Here is an 18,338-nt window from a genome sequence, read left to right on the forward strand (position 1 = left end):
GAGGTGTCCAAAATACAAATATTCTCTGTAATGCAGTTTTCTTATTTGAAAACAAAGTAATTTCTAAGTGATTTAAAAAGGAAAAAACCTACCATATTATCAGCACCATCCTATTTCTTCTTATAAACGTCACATTACTTAGCTGTATTATTTTAAATATTATTTGGAATCCTGCTCTAAATTAAGTGCTCGTTTCGCTAAACCTCCTGTCATCTTCAATGTTAAAATTCTACGATTCAATAAACCTGTGGTTGTTGAATTTTGATCCAAGAACACGGGGTGGAAGTGTTCATAGGTTAGAAATAAAAACAGAGAAAGTAATTAAAAAAGCCATGGTTTTACACTACTGAGCAGTGACCATTCTCTCCTGTAATTTAAAAAGCAAACAACTCTTGTATTTTGACTCAAATTATCATTCATCTCTTTTGAACCATTTTTGAAATTCAATAGCTACAGCACATACCTGCAGTGTTAACTCATCCAATTCATAAGACTTACTTAGCATTAGCATTATCAATGAGAATTAATTACCTAAATTAATGTTTCTTGGAACAAAGAGTATGGTTCCTCAGTCATAGGTTTTAAAAGTTTTTTCATTTATATATATTTAAACAGAATTATTTTATCTCTTGATTCTGATTTTCATTCAAGTTGGGGTTTTGATGAAAAGAGAATGAATGAAAAGTAGCATAGATTCTAGGGACGATATATCCCGATGGTGTCTATCCTCTAATAAGCATTATCTACTTACCAATTTTTAAGTTTTAGTTTGTCATTACAAAACATTATACAACAATAATATGAACTGGCAGTGAAAAAAAAATATTTAAAAGCAAAAATAATTTATGGTATTTAAAAAATGGAAACCAGTATTATATAAGTAGATAAAACATTGAAATGGTAAAAAGTAGGGATTTATGAAGCCCTGGGGGCACCCTGGTTAACAGTGTGGCTGCTAACCAAAAGACTGGCAGTTCAAATCCACCAGCCACTCCTTGGAAACCCTATGTGGCAGTTCTGCTCTGTCCTATAGGGTCGCTATGAGTCGGAACCGACTCAACGGCAACGGGTTTGGTTTCTTGAATATGGGGTCAAGAAGCCCTGGTGGCACAATGTTTGAGTACTTGGCTGCTAACTGAAAGGTCAGCAGTTTGAACCCACCCGCTGCTCCAAGGGAGGAAGATGAGGCAGTGTGCTCTGTAAAGATTACAGCCTTGGAAACCCTACGCAGCAGTTCTACTCTGTCGTACAGAGTTGCTCTGAGTTGGACTTGACTTGATGGCAACCGGTTTAGTTTGTTTTTTAATCTGGGGTCAGGAGTCCCTGGGTGGTGCAAACAGTTGAAAGCTTGACTACTAGCCAAAATGTTGGCAGTTCAAACCTACCCAGAGGCACACACCTCGGGAGACAGGCCTGATGATTTGCTTTCAAAAGGTCACAGCCTTGAAAACCCCATGCAGCAGTTCTACTCTGCACACATGGGGGTGGCCATAAACTGCAATCAATGGCAACTAACAACAATAATCTGGGGTTCGTGCTAGAAAATGCTGGCTAAACTTTGTGTTTATGTGCACTTTCTGGGAGAATGATCACTAGCTTTCATCAGCTCTTCAAGATTAACCAAAAAAGATTAAGAACCAATGACCTTAGGCCAAGAGTCCTAAAGGGATATTAAAAAACAAAACACAATAATAAAACAAAACAACTAAAAACTCTAGACCTACACACATGACCTGTCCACATTTAAAATGTAATATTTACCACATTTACCAATGTACAGCCCCCCGCCTCCATCCACAGGTTTTAACAACTGCTTCCCTCCATATGTAAGTTAAGAAGGCGTAAGCAGCTTGCAGCAAATGACAGGGATCACTATTAAAGGTTAACACAAAAGTAGGTAAAGGAAAATTAAGTACATTTATGTTAGGATCAAAACCTAGTTTCTTTTAGGCCTAGAATTCTGATTGTGTCATTTTTGCTGGCAAGCCTTCAAAATCTGAGAAACAGACTTCATCAGAAATGCCACTTTTTAGTCAATCTAAGTCATAGCTGTGAAAACCCAAACCAAACGAAAACAACAGAACTTATTAGGAGTGTCTCGGTCTCCAGTGAAAATAAAAAGGTTTTACTTAAAATTCTTAAAGAACTTTGTCACAAATATAGAGTGTAATTACTCTCAAAAAATTCTAGCCTAATTTCTTCATACACACACACACACAAGTGCCGGACTATCTACTTTCTTCTCAGCTAAACCCTCAAAGAAAATAAAGCATCTTAAATTTTGACACTTTAAGGGTTTTTTTTTTTTTTTTTGCTACCGCTTGTACCAGCTCCCAGAGTGTTTTCAATTTAGGATTTTCAACAGTTTTCTGATATATTTTTAGACTGTATTTTTCTCTAAAACCTACATAAAAAAAAAAAAAAAAAACAACACATGTTGCCACCAAGTTGATTCTGACTCACGGCAGGGGTGGGCGGGGGCACGTGCCTTCCAATTGAAATTTACTGCCTTCTATGAAGGATTTGAAGGATAGATATGAAACACTAAATGCATTGGATTTAAGATGGGGGGGTTGATTACTAATGTAAATTCTATACTTAGTTACCTTTGATGACCAGGATGTTTATAAAAGATGAGTAAATTATATACAATTTGTTTGGGTTTGTAAAACCAAACCCATTGCTGTTGAGTCGATTCCAACTGCCCTATAGAGTTTCAGAAGAGCAGCTGGTGGATTCGAACTGTCCATCTTTTGGTCAGTAGCCGAGCTCTTAACCACTGCACCACCAGGGCTCCTTTGAGTTTGTCAAGAAAAAAACAAACCCATTGCCGTCAAGTCTATTCTGACTAATAGCGACCCTTTAAGGCAGGGTATAACTGCCCCATTGGGTTTCCAAGGAGCACCTGGTGGATTTGAACTGCTGACTTTTTGGTTAACAGCCCAACGCTTAAGCACTACACCACCAAGGTTTCCCTGGGTTTGTAGTGGGCTTAATAAATGTTCAATATAACAACGTCTAAAACAAAGGTGTAAACTTTAAATTTTGTACAGCCAATGTATATTATTTTGATAGAATTTTTGATGATATAAAAAAATGCACATGATGTTAACATTAACAGGAAACCAAAAAAAAAAACCAAACCTGTTGCTGTCAAGTTGATTCCGACTCATAGCGATCCTAGAGAACAGAATAAAGCTACCCTCGTAGAGTTTCCAAGGAGTGGCTGGTGGATTTGAACTGCTGACCTTTTGGTTAGCAGCCAAGCTCTTAACCACTGCACCGCCAGGACTCCAATATTAATGGAAAGAAAGGTATAAAACCACACACAGATTCTTACTACTTTGCAAAAGGATGCATCAAATTTTAGTAGCAATCATCTCATAAGTGGTGAATTTTTTGGGTTTATCTTTGTATTAAAAAAAATTTCTATTATTACAAACACATATTACTTGAAAATGCAAGGAAAAAATTAAATTACTAGTGGTTAAGAGCTCAGCTGCTAACCAAAAGGTCAGCAGTTCAAGTCCACCAGCCACTCCTCGGTAACCCTATGGGGCAATTCTACTCTGTCCTATAGGGCTGCTATGAGTCGGAATCAACCTGATGGCTTTTACTTGTTTTTACCTTTATAAGAAATTAATTCACTTTAAAATCATTTTAAAAAAAGTAACAACCTGTATCACAGTAAAACTTAACTGAGGTTAATACAAGGAGACTCTCTGGATGATTCTAGTTTGAGTTTTGGCTATATAATATTTTAAAATGTGCGAGCAATGTTACAAACATGCCAGTCAGGGCAATTTAACAAAAATTCTATTTGCAGCAATGAAATGGTAATAATCTTGCAGCAGAACCAACAATGCACAAACTTTCCTCCCAGGTGATCATCTAATTCAATCTTCTGTCTTTACAGATAAGTAAACTGAAGAGACTGCAATGCTAGTCAGGGCAGAATCGGGCAGACAAACTTGGTTTCTGACTCCAACTTAGTTCATGCTGTTTTCTTTTAATTAAAGCGTTTTTTTTTAATACACTGGTCTTATTGAAAGTGACAGGAAACATGATGAGTGGCATATTTTAGAGCAGTATATGATGGACAAGGGTGGGAAAAAAGTTTTTAGGTATTTTTCTATTCAAAATAAATATTTATTGAGAGAGCTGAAAAACAATAATTCATTCTAAAACTTCAAAAAACAGGAAAAAAGAATTGGCAGCTCAAGGGCAGCTTTCAAATATACCATGCTGAAATTAGATTATAGACCATACGGGGAAGCCAAGGAAACTGTACACGGCTTCCCGGTGGCTCATTACTGTTTCAGATGGTTAAAAAAAAAAACCCAAACCAAGCCTGTTGCTGTTGAGTCAATTTCAACTCACTGGACCCTACAGGACAGAGTAGAACTGCCCCACAGAGTTTCCAAGGAGTGCCTGGTAGATTCGAACTGCCGACCTTTTGGTTAGCAGCCGCAGCACTTAACCACTGTGCCGCCAGGGTTTCCTCAGATGTTAAAAGAGGGACTGAAAAGTACATCTAGGCAACAGCAGTGGAGTAGAGCCTACTGAACCGAGGCAATAAACAGATGCCTTATTCTGAAGCCAGGAGACCACAGTGGTAACAAAGGATTTGTGCCAAATAATCCTTTTAATTACAGGGGCAATCTGTGATCTGATTTTTCTTATTGATTGATTGATTGACTGTCAAATCACTAAGTGAATTAAAGAAGCAAAGAGGATTCTTTCCTGTAGAATGTCCACAATATGTACTGGTTCAAAAAGGATGTAACATAAACATATTGAGAAAACATTACAGTTGGTCCGAAAGTTTGTTCTTTGATTTTAAATCTTCAAATTAATTTAGCTCGGTTCCTGTGGTAATATTAATAGGATACAACCTACTTTGCAAATCCTAAAATGTTTGTGAAATAGCATAAAATCATAAACAGTGTTAGTAGTCAACCTTTTTAAAACCTGCAAAAGGTCATATTCTTGCCGAAAGAGAATGAATTTCTTCAACGTAATTGTGTTTTTCTTTAACTCTATTTAAAAAAGTAACCGGTTCCAGACCCTAGCTAAATCAGATAAATTATGCACCTATAAGTTAGAAACTCAGCCTCTCCTAGTCTTTTCTAGTCTCTCTCCTAGTCTTTTGCTCATCCAATTATTAAACTATGTATTGTGTTCACAAAGGAGCCTGGTGGCTCAATGGTTAACTGCTCAGCTGCTAACCAAAAGGTCAGCAGTTTGAACCCACCAGCAGCTCTGTGGGAGAAAGATGTGGCAGTCTACTTCCCTGCATACACTACATGTCATAGATTGAACTGTGGTCCCCAAAAATATGTGTCAGCTTGGTTAGGCCATGATTCCCAGTATTGTGTGGTTGTCCTCCATTTTGTAAGTATAATTTTATGTTAAGGAGGATTAGGGTGGGATTGTAACACCCTTACTTACTAAGGTCACATCCCTGATTCAGCAGTAAAAAGAGTTTCCCCTGGGTGTGGCCTGCACCACCTTTTATCTTACAAGAGATAAAAGGAAAGCAAAGCAAGGGGAGAGTTGAAGACCTCATACCACCAAGAAGCACCAGGAGCAGAGAGCATCCTTTGAACCTGGGGTTCCTGTGCAGAGAAGCTCCTAGCGCAGGATAAGAAAGACCTTCCTCCAGAGCTGACAGAGAGAGCGAGCCTTCCCCTGGAGCTGACACCCTGAATTCGGACTTCTAGCCTACTAGACTGTGAAAAAATAAATTTCTCTTTGTTAAAGCCATCCACTTGTGGTATTTCTGTTACAGCAGGGCTAGATGACTGAGATACTACGTATGCCTTGTGACATTTCCAGAAGCGAATTTTGGCCTCATTCACCCATCCTCCCATGTTACAGGTAAATCACATCATTCTGTTCATTTTCTTTAATCTCCTGCTTACGTGTATAAAAATAGTCTGAAATGTTACTTTTGATAATTGTACAACGAAGGCATAAACCACCTTCAAGAAATTATGGATTGAGTTTGGTAGTTCTCTGGTAATTGGAAAATAAACAACAGAAACTGTGCATTTGTTTCTACTAACTTAAGTTGATAATTATATCACATTAGGTTAGCTCAACAGTTAAACACAAAACCCTTATCAGATTGTCTAAAGTGAAACACTGAGGTTATATTAAGTCTGCTTATTTCATAGTTTAATTATCTCTTCTTAGGGTCATGTGAAGTCAGAACACAAAAAAAAAATTGGCTTAGCACACATAAAAAAATAATGAGCAGGGGGGTGTGCAGTTGGCAAAAAAGGTATGTTGTTGTTGTTAGGTGCCGTCAAGTTGGTTCTGACCCATAGCGACCCTACGCAAAACAGAACGAAACACTGCCCGGTCCTGAGCCATCCTTACAATTGTTACTATGCTTGAGCTCATTGTTGCAGCCACTGTGTCGATCCACCTCACTGAGGGTCTTCCTCTTTTCCGCTGACCCTGTACTCTGCCAAGCATGATGTCTTTCTCCAGGGACTGATCCCTCCTGACAACATGTCCAAAGTATGTAAGACCCAGTCTCGCCATCCGTGCCTCTAGGGAGCATTCTGGCTGTACTTCTTCCAAGACAGATTAGTTCGTTCTTTTGGCAGTCCATGGTGTACTCAATATTCTTCGCCAATACCACAGTTCAAAGGCGTCAATTCTTCTTTGGTCTTCCTTATTCATTGTGCAGCTTTCACATGCATATAATGTGACTGAAAATACCATGGCTTGGATCAGGCGCACCTCAGTCTTCAGGGTGATATCTTTGCTCTTCAACACTTTGAAAAGGTCCTTTGCAGCAGATTTACCCAATGCAATGCGTCTTTTGATTTCTTGACTGCTGCTTCCATTAGTGCTGATTGTGGATCCAAGTAAAATGAAATCCTTGACAACTTCAATCTTTTCTCTATTTATCATGATGTTGCTCATTGGTCCAGTTGTAAGGATTTCTGTTTTCTTTATGTTGAGGTGCAATCTATACTGAAGGCTGTGGTCTTTGATCTTCATTAGTAAGTGTTTTAGGTCCTCTTCATTTCAGCAAGCAAAGTTGTGTCATCTGCATAACGCAGGTTGTTAATGAGTCTTCCTCCAATCCTGATGCCCTGTTCTTCATATAGCCCAGTTTCTTGGATTATTTGCTCAGCATACAGATTGAATAGGTATGGTGAAGGAATACAACCCTGACACACACCTTTCCTGACTTTAAACCAATCCATATCCCCTTGTTCCGTCCAAACAACTGGCTCTTGACCTATGGAAAGGTTTCTCATGAGCACAATTAAGTGTTCTGGAATTCCCATTCTTCGCGATGCTATCCACAGTTTGTTATGATCCACACAGTCCAATGCCTTTGTATAGTCAATAAAACACAGGTAAACATCCTTTTGGTATTCCTGCTTTCAGCCAGGATCCATCTGAAATCAGCAATGATATCCCTGGTTCCACGTCCTCTTCAGAAACCGGCCTGAATTTCTGGCAGTTCCCTGTCGATATACTGCTGCAGCCAGTTTTGAATGATCTTCAGCAAAATTTTGCTTGCGTGTGATATTAATGACATTGTTCTATAATTTCCACATTCGGTTGGACCACCTTTCTTGGGAATAGGCATAAATATGGATCTCTTCCAGTCACTTGGCCACGAAGCTGTCTTCCATATTTTTGGGCATAGACGACTGAGCACCTTCAGTGCTGCATGTGTTTGTTGAAACATCTCAATGGATATTCCATCAGTTCCTGGAGCCTTGCTTTTCGCCAATGCCTTCAGAGCAGCTTGGACTTCTTCCTTCAGTACCATCAGTTCCTGATCATATGCCACCTCTTGAAATGGTTGAACATCGACTAATTCTTTTTGGTATAATGACACTGTGTATTCCTTCCATCTTCTTTTGATGCTTCCTGCATCGTTTAATATTTTCCCCATGGAATCCTTCACTATTGCAACTTGAGGCTTGAATTTTTCCTTCAGTTCTTTCAGCATGAGAAATGCCGAGCATGTTCTTCCCTTTCGGCTTTCCATCTCTAGCTCTTTGGACATGTCATTATAATACTTTACTTTGTCTTCTCAAGGTGCCCTTTGAAATCTTCTGTTCAGTTCTTTTACTTCATCAATTCTTCCTTTTGCTTTAGCTCCTCTACATTCGAGAGCAAGTTTCAAAGTTTCCTTTGAGATCCATCTTGGTCTTTTCTTTCTTTCCTGTCTTTTCAGTGACCTCTTGCTTTCTTCATGGATGATGTCTTTGATGTCATTCCACAACTCGTCTGGTCTTGGTCACTACTGTTCAATGCATCAAATCTATTCTTCAGATGGTCTTTAAATTCAGGTGGGATACACTCAAGGTCATATTTTGGCTCTCGTGGACTTGCTCTGATTTTCTTCAGTTTCAGCTTGAACTCGCATATGAGCAATTGACGGTCTGTTCCACAGTCGTCCCCTGGCCTTGTTCTGACTGATGATATTGAGCTTTTCCATCATCTCTTTCCACAGATATAGTCAATTTGATTTCTGTGTGTCCCATTTGGTGAGGTCCATGTGTATAGTCACCGTTGATGCTGGTGAAAGAAGGTATTTGCAATGAAGAAGTCATTGTTCTTGCATAATTCTATCATTCGATCTTCAGCGTTGTTTCTGTCACCACGGCCATATTTTCCAACTACTGATCCTTCTTCTTTGTTTCCAACTTCCGCATTCCAATCGCCAGTAATTATCAATGCATCTTGATTGCATGTTCGATCAATTCCAGACTGCTGCAGCTGATAAAAATCTTCTATTTCTTCATCTTTGGCCTTAGCGGTTGGTGCATAAATTTGAATAACAGTCGTATTAACTGGTCTTCCTTGTAGGCGTATGGATATTATCCTATCACTGACAGCACTGTACTTCAGGATAGATCTTCAAATGTTCTTTTTGAAGATGAATGCAACACCATTCCTCTTCGAGTTGTTGTTCCCAGCATAGTAGACTATATGATTTTCCAATTCAAAATGGCCAATACCCATCCATTTCAGCTCACTAATGCCTAGGATATGGATGTTTATGCGGTCCATTTCAATTTTGACGATTTCCAGTTTTCCTAGATTCATACTTCGTACATTCCAGGTTCTGATTATTAATGGATGTTTGCAGCTGTTTCTTCTCATTTTGAGTCACGCCACATCAGCAAATGAAGGTCCTGAAAGCTTTACTCCATCCACGTCATTAAGGTCGACTCTACTTTGAGGAGGCAGCTCTTCCCCAGTCATCTTTTGAGTGCCTTCCAACCTGAGGGGCTCATGTTACAGCATTACATCAGACAAGGTACCACTGCTATCCATAAGTTTTCACTGGCTAATGCTTTTCAGAAGTAGACTGCCAGGTCCTTCTTCCTAGTCTGTCTTAGTCTGGAACTTCAGCTGAAACCTGTGTTCCATGGGTGACCTTCTGGTATCTGAATATTGGTGCCATAGCTTCCAGCATCACAGCACCACGCAAGCCCCCACAGTACGACAAACTGACAGACATGTATAACATGTATTATTTGTGAAAAAATACAGTATACACTAGGAATCCATCTAAAATAACATATTTGCCTAGAAAACTAAAAGTTCTTCTCCTAAAACCTGTGATTTGTACTTATCTTTTCAACCAGTTATTGAAAAACATACAACTTAAACATATACATTAAAATTCCATTGAAAAGAAGTATCTTATTCTCTTTTCAGCAAAGAATTTCCCCATGAATTAAACAGCCATCACAATTTTTTAAAGTATTTGATAAAAATCTACAAATATAAATTCAGTTGTTAGTTTGGGCAATTCTCAGAAAACAATATTAACCATCTACGAGCCCAACAAATATTCCTCAAGGTCTAACTGCAGAGGGCTGAAAACCCTTCATCTTTTTCTGGGAGTCCTATTGGACTGTTTACTACCACTGAGACCCAAAAGGCTTCTGAGACTGGGCATGATGACCTTGTTGACTCTTCCGTGGTTCAGAATTTGGGAACTTCATCTGTAAAAGTAACTTTGGTAAGTTTCTTTTCATTTCAGAGCATCCAAAATTATTTTGTTGGAATAAGTGCTATCAGTGGAAAAATGCAAAACTCGGCCAGCTTAAATCAAAGTAATATAGTTAACTCTACTTAGCTCTGGAAAGGGGAATACAAAAGAACTTTGGACTTTAAAGAAGAAGATTCCCTTTTAAGAGGGTCTCAATACTATAAAATAGCTCATAAAATACAATTTTTTTTTGTTTGTTTGTTTCTTTTTTAAATGGATAAAAGCCAAAAAATTCACATCATTGAATGAAATTCTTCCAGGTCAATTCTATTTTTCTTAGTTCATACTCAGTATCAACTGTGTTTACATCTACGTAACACCTTTCAGTAAACTTATTTCCACTTTTCACAAATGCTAAAGAACCACAGCCAAATCAAACAAACAAAAACAAATGCTTCTGAGAAATGTTGTCCAATAGAGCTTTCTTCCATGATGGCAATGTTCTATTCTGTGCTGTCCAATATGGTGGCTACTAGCTACATAAAGCACTTGAAATGTGGCTAGTGCAACTGAGTAACCGAATCTTTAATTCTATTTAATTTTAATTAAATTTTAAGGAGCTCTAGCGGCTACCACATTGGACAGGCCTGCATTACAGCCCAGAAATAAGTCATTGTTCTGGAACAGTATTCTTTACTAGCTTTATTAGTATCTGTTAACTAAAAGCTATTTCCTAGAATTTGTTTTACAAGTTCACTTACTCAATTACCATCTAAGAATTACCATTAATCCCAAATTCAGAGGTTTCATTCAAAAGTTATAACTAAGATTAACATTTAAAAAGTGCTATTTAACATGCTATTAAGAGATAATTTTAACAATAGTAAGGACAAGAAAACTGAGTGCACCTTATAGAGAAATGATGAAAAGTGTTTGATCCTTCCTTTTCTCTCACTACCCATATCCAGTCAGCAAGTCCTGTTGGCTCTACTTCTAAAATATATTCCAAACCCATTTATTTTTCATCTCCACTTCCTCCACTCTAGTCCAAGCTACCATTATTTCATGTTTAGATTACTGTAAGTTTTCCAACTTGTCTCCCTGTTCCTTTCTTGTTCCCTCTTAGAATCTATTCACCACACATAAGAGTGATTCTCTTAAAATGCAAATTAGATCACATCGCTCCCTTGCTAAAAAAATTCCCAGTGACTTTTTTTCTCAGAAAACAGTCTAAACTTCATTCTATGGTTTATAATATAAGCTCACATAATCCATTCCTTCCTCCACCTCTCAGCTCATCATGACACCACTCTTACCCTCACTTGTCGTTCTCCTGCCATACTTTCTTTCCTACTGCTCAAGCTGGCCAGATTTGTCTGGGCTAAGGCCTTGGTGAGGTGCAAGGGGCTGTGGTGGTTCAGTGGTAGAATTCTTGCCTTTCATGCAGGAGACCCAGGTTTGATTCCTAGCCAATGCGTTTCATGAGCAGCCACTACCCATCTGTCAGTAGAGGCTTGAGTGTTGCTACGATGCTGAACAATATTCAGTGGAGTTTCTAGACTGAGATGGGTAGGAAGAAAGATCTGGTAATTTACCTCTGAAAATCAGCTTATGAAAAACACAACAGCCTAGGACAGTGCAGGATTGGGCAGAGCTTCGTTTCACTCTGCATGGGGTTGCCATGAATTGGGGGCCAACCTGATGATGGCAGCTGACAACAAGGCCTTGATGATTACTGTTTCTTGTTCAGAATGCTATTCACTCAGGATCTTTAGATGATTGGCTCTTGTCGTTTATGTTGCAATTCAAATATCTTCTCAAAGAGGTTTTCCTTGACAGTTCTATCTAATGTTGCCACCTAATCACTCTTTATTACATAGTCCTCTTTTGTTGTTAGATTGTGACATATTCACAACCTGAAATAATATCTTTTTTTCATTTGTTTACTTGTTTCTTTCTGTTACCACTCTAGAATGCAGACCCTATGAGAATAGGGCACATGTCTTCACTATCTAGCACATAGTAGGCTCTCAATATTTGCAGAAAAAAAAAAGAGATTTTCTCTAACTATCATTTTAGGTCCTAGATAAATTGGACAAGCTAAGTGAACTCTCCCAAGGCTGCCTCAGAACTAAGACATTAAAATGGAAATAATTGAATCACTCGAAGGCTGCTAAACAGCTCATTTAACATAGGAAAAACCATATTTTACACTGACAACTTTTTGTTGAGTTTCTGAACATTGTAAGAATGCATCTACGGAGACAGCCCCTTACAGGATCTTCCCAGGAGGTTAGTTTCTTTGTGAGGTAGAATCTCCTCCCTTCACAATTAATGAATGACTTTGAAGCTGTCCCTATGGAACAACTTTAGTTTGTCCTTTTAAGGTAAGGAAAGAGTCTGTTGGGATTGCACAATCTCACCTTTCTTCTTGATAAGCAACTACCTTCTTGGGCAGTGCGGACCGGCTAGCTCCTCTTGCTTTTGAATTGATTCTGACTCACAGTGACCCTACTGGACAGAGTAGAAACACCCTAGGGTTTCCAAGGCCGTAACCTTTATTGAAGCAGACTGCCACATCTTTCTCCTGAAGAGTGGCTGTGGGTTCAAATTGCCAACCTTTTGGTTAGCAGCCAACAAGCCCCCTTAGACTGGTTACAGTCCCAACACATTTCAAGATATTTATTCTGTAAACGGTGTCTTTAAACAAGTAATAACAATAACAAACTAAATTCTCAAAAGTAAAATGCTGTTACATGTATTCATTACACTATGATGGGGAAAAATATTTCAAGAAAAATAAGACTAAGGGATATTTGAGATCATACCTTTAAGGCATTTCCTACTTACCATCTTAGACAGTAATCTAAAATGTCCAGCGGATTTTTATCCTATTTTAAGATGTATTTTTAAATTGCCTTATCAGTTATTGCATCTTGGTAAACCAATACTGAGAAAACTAAGGTAAGACTCTGCTTCATTGCGCATGCCCAATCACCAAGACAAATCTAAGAATTAACGGATTTCTACTATCAAGACCACCACCTGTCTGTTTGTTTGTCATACTGTGGTGGCTTGCACGTTGCTATCCAGCAGGGTCACCTAAGGTGGACAGGTTTCAGTGGAGTTTCCAGACTCAGACTAGAAAGGCCTAGAAATCAACTTCCGAAAATTAGCCAATGAAAACTCTATGGATCAGTTGCTTATTGTCCGATATTGTGCTGGGAGATGAGCCCCCTAGGTTGGAAGTCACTCAAAATACACAGTGGCCACAACAATGGACTCAAACATACCAAATAAATGCGAGGACGACACAGGACCACACAACGTTATGTTCTGTTGTACATGGTGTTACAATGAGTCTGACCTGACTTAACCACAACTAACAACAGCTACAACTATTACTGCTGCTATTACTACTACTGCTGCTGCTACTACTACTGCTACTAAAAGGGTGTCTAAGCAGAGATGGTCATGAAATGGTCAGTCTGCATACGTGTAGAGCTGTAACCCTGAATTTTAACAAGAAAATCAACATAATACGAAATATAGCCTGTTGTAATATTCTTTCTTTACAAAAAGTACTGCCCAAAAGATAGCATTTCATTCAAGAAGAGCTTATGTAAAATATGTCTATAGTCCAGAAAAGCATTAACGAGATGACGACAGTGTATCTATGGCTACCATCTGGAATAAGTATTTTTAGTCTGTTGCCTATTATCATAAATTTTATTGACCATGAACTTTCATGTTTCCTAAGAAGTCTGGAATATAGCATTTCATTAGGTAGTACTCAACGTGATAACCAGATTAAATCCGAAAAATACATTTCTACATTGGTTGTTTAGAACTTTTAAGTACAATTTCTTATAAAACAGTCGCAGAAAAAATTCAGCCTATTTAACCTATATTCCAGCTGAATAAGTACCTACTGTACTTCTATTCTTATTATTCATCAAGAAGAAAAATATTCTAGCCCCCTGTACAGAAGGGAGCTCTGAAACCTGGAGGACTATGTTTTATGCTCTAAGAGGCACTTCGGTATCTCCTTAATTCTCATCAGTTGTTCCTAACACCTAGGATATGTGTAAGGCAGCGAACATCAATGCCAGTAAATGTGCATCTGAAACCCAGAATTAAGCCGAACAAAAAGCCAATTATCCTTTTAGAAGAACAGTACACTTGAAAAGTTCCCACAATTTAAGGTTATAGTTCTAGTTCTTTTCCTGTAGGACATGAAAATAAATGGTGCACAATGAAACAACAGTCTGAATTTTATAAAGAAATTCAGCACAAAGCCTGGAAGCAGAAAGTTTGTGATCTGGTACCTTTCATACCCCACTTTTCTATTTATGGAGCCCTGGTGGTGCAGTGGTGAAGAGCTACAGCTACTAATCAAAAGGTTGGCAGTTCAAATCCACTGGCTGCTCTCTGGAAACTCAATGGGGCAGCTCTACCCTGTCCTATAGGGTCACTATGAGTTGGAATCAACTCCATGGCGACGGGTTTGATTTTTTTTGCTGCTGTTGTTTTTTCTATTTACAGAATGGCAGAAATCATAAAGCAAAACCAATGTAAATTTAATTTAGAAATGTAAAGAACAATGTAAAAAGTTCATTCTCCACATTAAAAAAACAATGAAAACACTGAATGATATTGTACACTGTTTTGGGTCTTCGCCGAACCTGAAATTTGTAGTTTTAGCAATTATGTAAGAAAATAAGGATAAGGCTTTACCAGAGTTACTAAATAAGCAACTTGGTTTAAATCATTTTCAAATTCGTTAAAACTTAAAGGAAACTAGACCCATTTATGTTTTTAATGTATATATTAATACTTCCAATATTACCAGAAGATATTTTCAAAACTAAACATGAGATTAATTTATTTCTATACATATAAAGCAAAAAGTCCTTTGAAATATCATTAGTACAAATGATACATGCAATTATACTACACTTGTCATTTCAGATATATACCATGAATATGCTACCAGAGCTGCACAACACATAGCACCATCCCTACAGTAAAAAAAAATAAAACCAAACCCGTTGCCCTCCAGTTGATTCTGACTCACAGAGAGCCTATAGTAGATGACAAGAAAACCTTAAAATCAAGGATGACACTCTGCTGTATTTGTATAGAGATCATAGCTAACCCAGAAGGGCAGGCATACGGTGGCCTTTTAAGGTAGGTAAACCAAACCAAAACCTGTTGCCATCACAGAACTGCCCTGTAGTTTCCAAAGAGTGCCTGGTGGATTCAAACCGCCGACCTCTTTTTGTTTAGCAGCCGTAGCTCTTAACCACTAAGCCAAGATAGACTACGATGTTAATAAGAGTGGTAGAGATGAGGAAAGGAGGAAGAGGAGAATTAAACAAACAAAAAAGGTTTCATGTGTTATACCACTATGTGTCTATAAAACATTATCCATCCATATACCCAGTTATTAAAACACAGAAAAGACAGTAGGCGCTACACAAAGCTTCTTATTTGGAACTATAGGCATGTATTTTTTGGATAGCTACACAGAGGTGCTATCTGATGTTGAAACAGAAAAATCCAATCCACACTGAATGAATTAACCCCAATTTTTGTTTCATTAGTAGTAAGTGCTCACTGATGCTGATTCTTTATAGTGTGTGGGTCAGCTGGCCCTCAAGCTACACATTCAAGTCTGAGAAAGAGTCTCCAACCTGATACAGACCAATTTACAGCTTTGACAGCCTCTTTTGCCAGATAAAATCAAAGCAAGGAAATGGAATGGCTTGCTAAGTGAAAAGTTGGGGAAATATATAGGTCACTGGAGTGATGGAGCCATGCTCCAGATACAACTTGGAGCTATATTCTTATCTCTTGACCTTTTGATTCAGACACAGAATTACAGGTGTATAATATACGGCCTAGCATTAAATCAGGGCCTCCTCTCAACTTCTTTCAACAAAATGCTGGCGGGTATATTTACTACAAAAGGAAGAACACTGCTCCTGGGGAAAAATGATGTTGTATGTATAAAAACCAAAAAAACCCAAACCCAACGCTGTTCAGTCGATTCCGACTCATAGGGACCCTATAGGACAGAGCAGAGCTACCCCATAGGATTTCCAAGGAGAACCTGGTGGATGTGAACTGCCGACCTTTTTGGTTGGCAGCTGTAGCTCTGAACCACTGCGCCACCAGGGTTTCCACTGTATGTATAACAATGTGAATATCACTTGACCCTGTTAAGTTTCAGTTTCCTGTCTATAAAACAGGAATAATCACTGCCTTGCCTTAGTCACAGGGCCATTGGGAGGATCAAATGAGATAGTGAATGTGAAAGAATTATAAACTGCTAAGCAATTATTACTATATATGTCGTTCCTGTGGTTTACCCTCACACTCCATATTTGAAGTCATAGTTTAATTGTAAGGTAGGAATATCCAGATACAGAAAAATCTAAATTAATAGGATTTTGTCAAGGTGGAAGGAGAAATAAAAGAAAATGCTGATTGGGATACTGGATCAAAACAGGGAACTAGTCCCAGAATTACAGTAAAATTCTGATGCAAAACCAGGACAGTTCACTTGCTTACCCTCTGCAGACTGCCAGTTCCCCCACCCTCCCAAGCTGCAGTGTTGTTCTTTCAGGTGAATCGCTGGGGGCAAGATGAGTCCAGAGGTGTATCACAAGCAGCTTTCAGGCCTTATGATCACCCTTTTCCCTAATCTCTTTAACTAACACTCCTACTCATTGGGCCTGGCCCAGTTATCTAAACTATTCTCGCAAGAAATGGCTGTCAAAGGTTTCTTTTAGGGACGGTCTCGCTACTTTAAGGCACAAGTAGCATAACCTATTCCCCTTCTCCACTGCGATGTATCTATTTCTAGTGGACAGGCCCAGAGTCAGAAAACCCGGGTGATGTTTTGTTTCTCCCAAGACTCACTCGCAGGCCTCACCCTTCAAGCCTCAGTAATTCCATCTGTAAAATGAAGAAAGACGCTGCCTGTTAGTTCCATCCAGAGTCACTGGAGAGGATGAATGAGACAGTGCCTGGGGGCGTCTGGGGTGGTGTCTGATAAACACCGAGTCCTTCACTATTTATAAAGTATTATGATGGTCCGGCTATGCCGTCCCGCCTCAAGGAAATCTCCTAGTTTGAAGTGACATCCGCAGTCACTGAAGAAGGCGACTCTGAAGCGGGCCAGTCGCGTCTGCAGTGAACCTATTCTGGGTAAGGAAAGAATGCCACCCCGAGTTCCGAGAAAGGGGAAGAGGAGGATGGAGGAAGAGCCTACCTGTTGTTCCGGATGCTGACCAGCACGCAGAGCACTAGCTCCAAGTAGGTGTGCAGCACTTCCAGCCAACGGGTTGAGAGCTGCAAGGCCTCGACTTCTTCCCCGCCACCCCCGGTGTCCGCGCCGTCGCCGGGGCCACCGCCGCCGCTCAGGTAATTCTCAGCGGCGAACTCCACCCGCAGCTCCCGCACGAACCAGCCGCACTTGCGCATGAGGAATTCGAGCCGAGGCTGCTCGGCGGGAGAGACGCGGAGGCTGATGCGCAGTTGGGGCCAGAGCGCCGGGTAGAAGAGACACTCGCGCCAGTGTGAGCAGGAGGCCGAGGCCCGTAGCCGATCGGGCGCGGACAGGAAGGAGAAGATGTGCACGATCAGCTCGCTGGGCAGCGACGCGGCGCCTGCCGCTTGCCCGCACAGAGCCATTCGGCTTCGCCGTCGGCTGCCGGTCCCCGGTCGCCCCCGCAGCCCCCGGAGCAGCCCCCGCAGCCGGTGCAGCCGCTGCCGCCGCCACCGCGCCACCCGGGAGGCCCTGGCTCGGGTTCGAGCTCCCGGCGGTCGGGGCTGCGGTACTGACAAGAACAACAACATCAATGACAAGGAAGAAGGGGGCGGAACCGTCGTGGGTCTCGACGGAACCAAGTGGAACACCAGGAGGAGAGAGGGGGAAAGATTTCTACGGGGCAGCCTCCAGATAGCTTGCCTCTGGCCTCTCAAATTCTACTCACGTGCGTCCGAGACGCTTGCACATTCAGTATCTTCAAAACCCTCGCCTCTGCTGTTTATGGGCCCAAAGCAGCAGGGTTTATCTTAAGGAACGGCAGCCCTCCCCGCGCCTGGAGGCGGAGGCAGCGCAGTGGTAGGAGCTGAATTTGACGTCACCGGCGGTGGGAGGAGCCCGGCGTTGATGGGCGAGACTTCCGGAAAAGAGCCGCGGCTGGTTGCCAGTAGGGAAGGAAGACGCAGCACGTGACCCTTGACGCACGCAGGCTGGCGCGGTTCCCGCTCTGGGCGCTCCCTCCCGCCCTTCAGCCTCCGCTGCGCGGGCTCCTGTCTCCGAGTGGGTTAACTCGGGTCC

The 18,338-nt window shown here is 40.4% G+C and overlaps 1 protein-coding gene across 2 annotated transcripts in view; it reads right to left on the reverse strand.

The window, feature by feature from the left end:
* FBXO33 (F-box protein 33) overlaps nucleotides 1–18,095 on the reverse strand; it is a 31,088-nt gene extending 12,993 nt beyond the window's left edge. Inside the window, exon 1 of one of the 2 annotated variants that reach the window (XM_064292411.1) lies at nucleotides 17,265–18,095. In XM_064292411.1, coding sequence (XP_064148481.1) covers nucleotides 17,265–17,851 — 587 coding nt within the window. In that variant the 5' untranslated portion in view covers nucleotides 17,852–18,095. The remainder of the gene's footprint in view (nucleotides 1–17,264) is intronic. The other variant, XM_003408468.4, reaches the window with a different exon arrangement.
* Nucleotides 18,096–18,338: the final 243 nt, after the last annotated feature.

This window comes from Loxodonta africana, chromosome 10, assembly GCF_030014295.1.
Source record: "Loxodonta africana isolate mLoxAfr1 chromosome 10, mLoxAfr1.hap2, whole genome shotgun sequence".
Taxonomy (NCBI): Eukaryota; Metazoa; Chordata; class Mammalia; order Proboscidea; family Elephantidae; genus Loxodonta; species Loxodonta africana.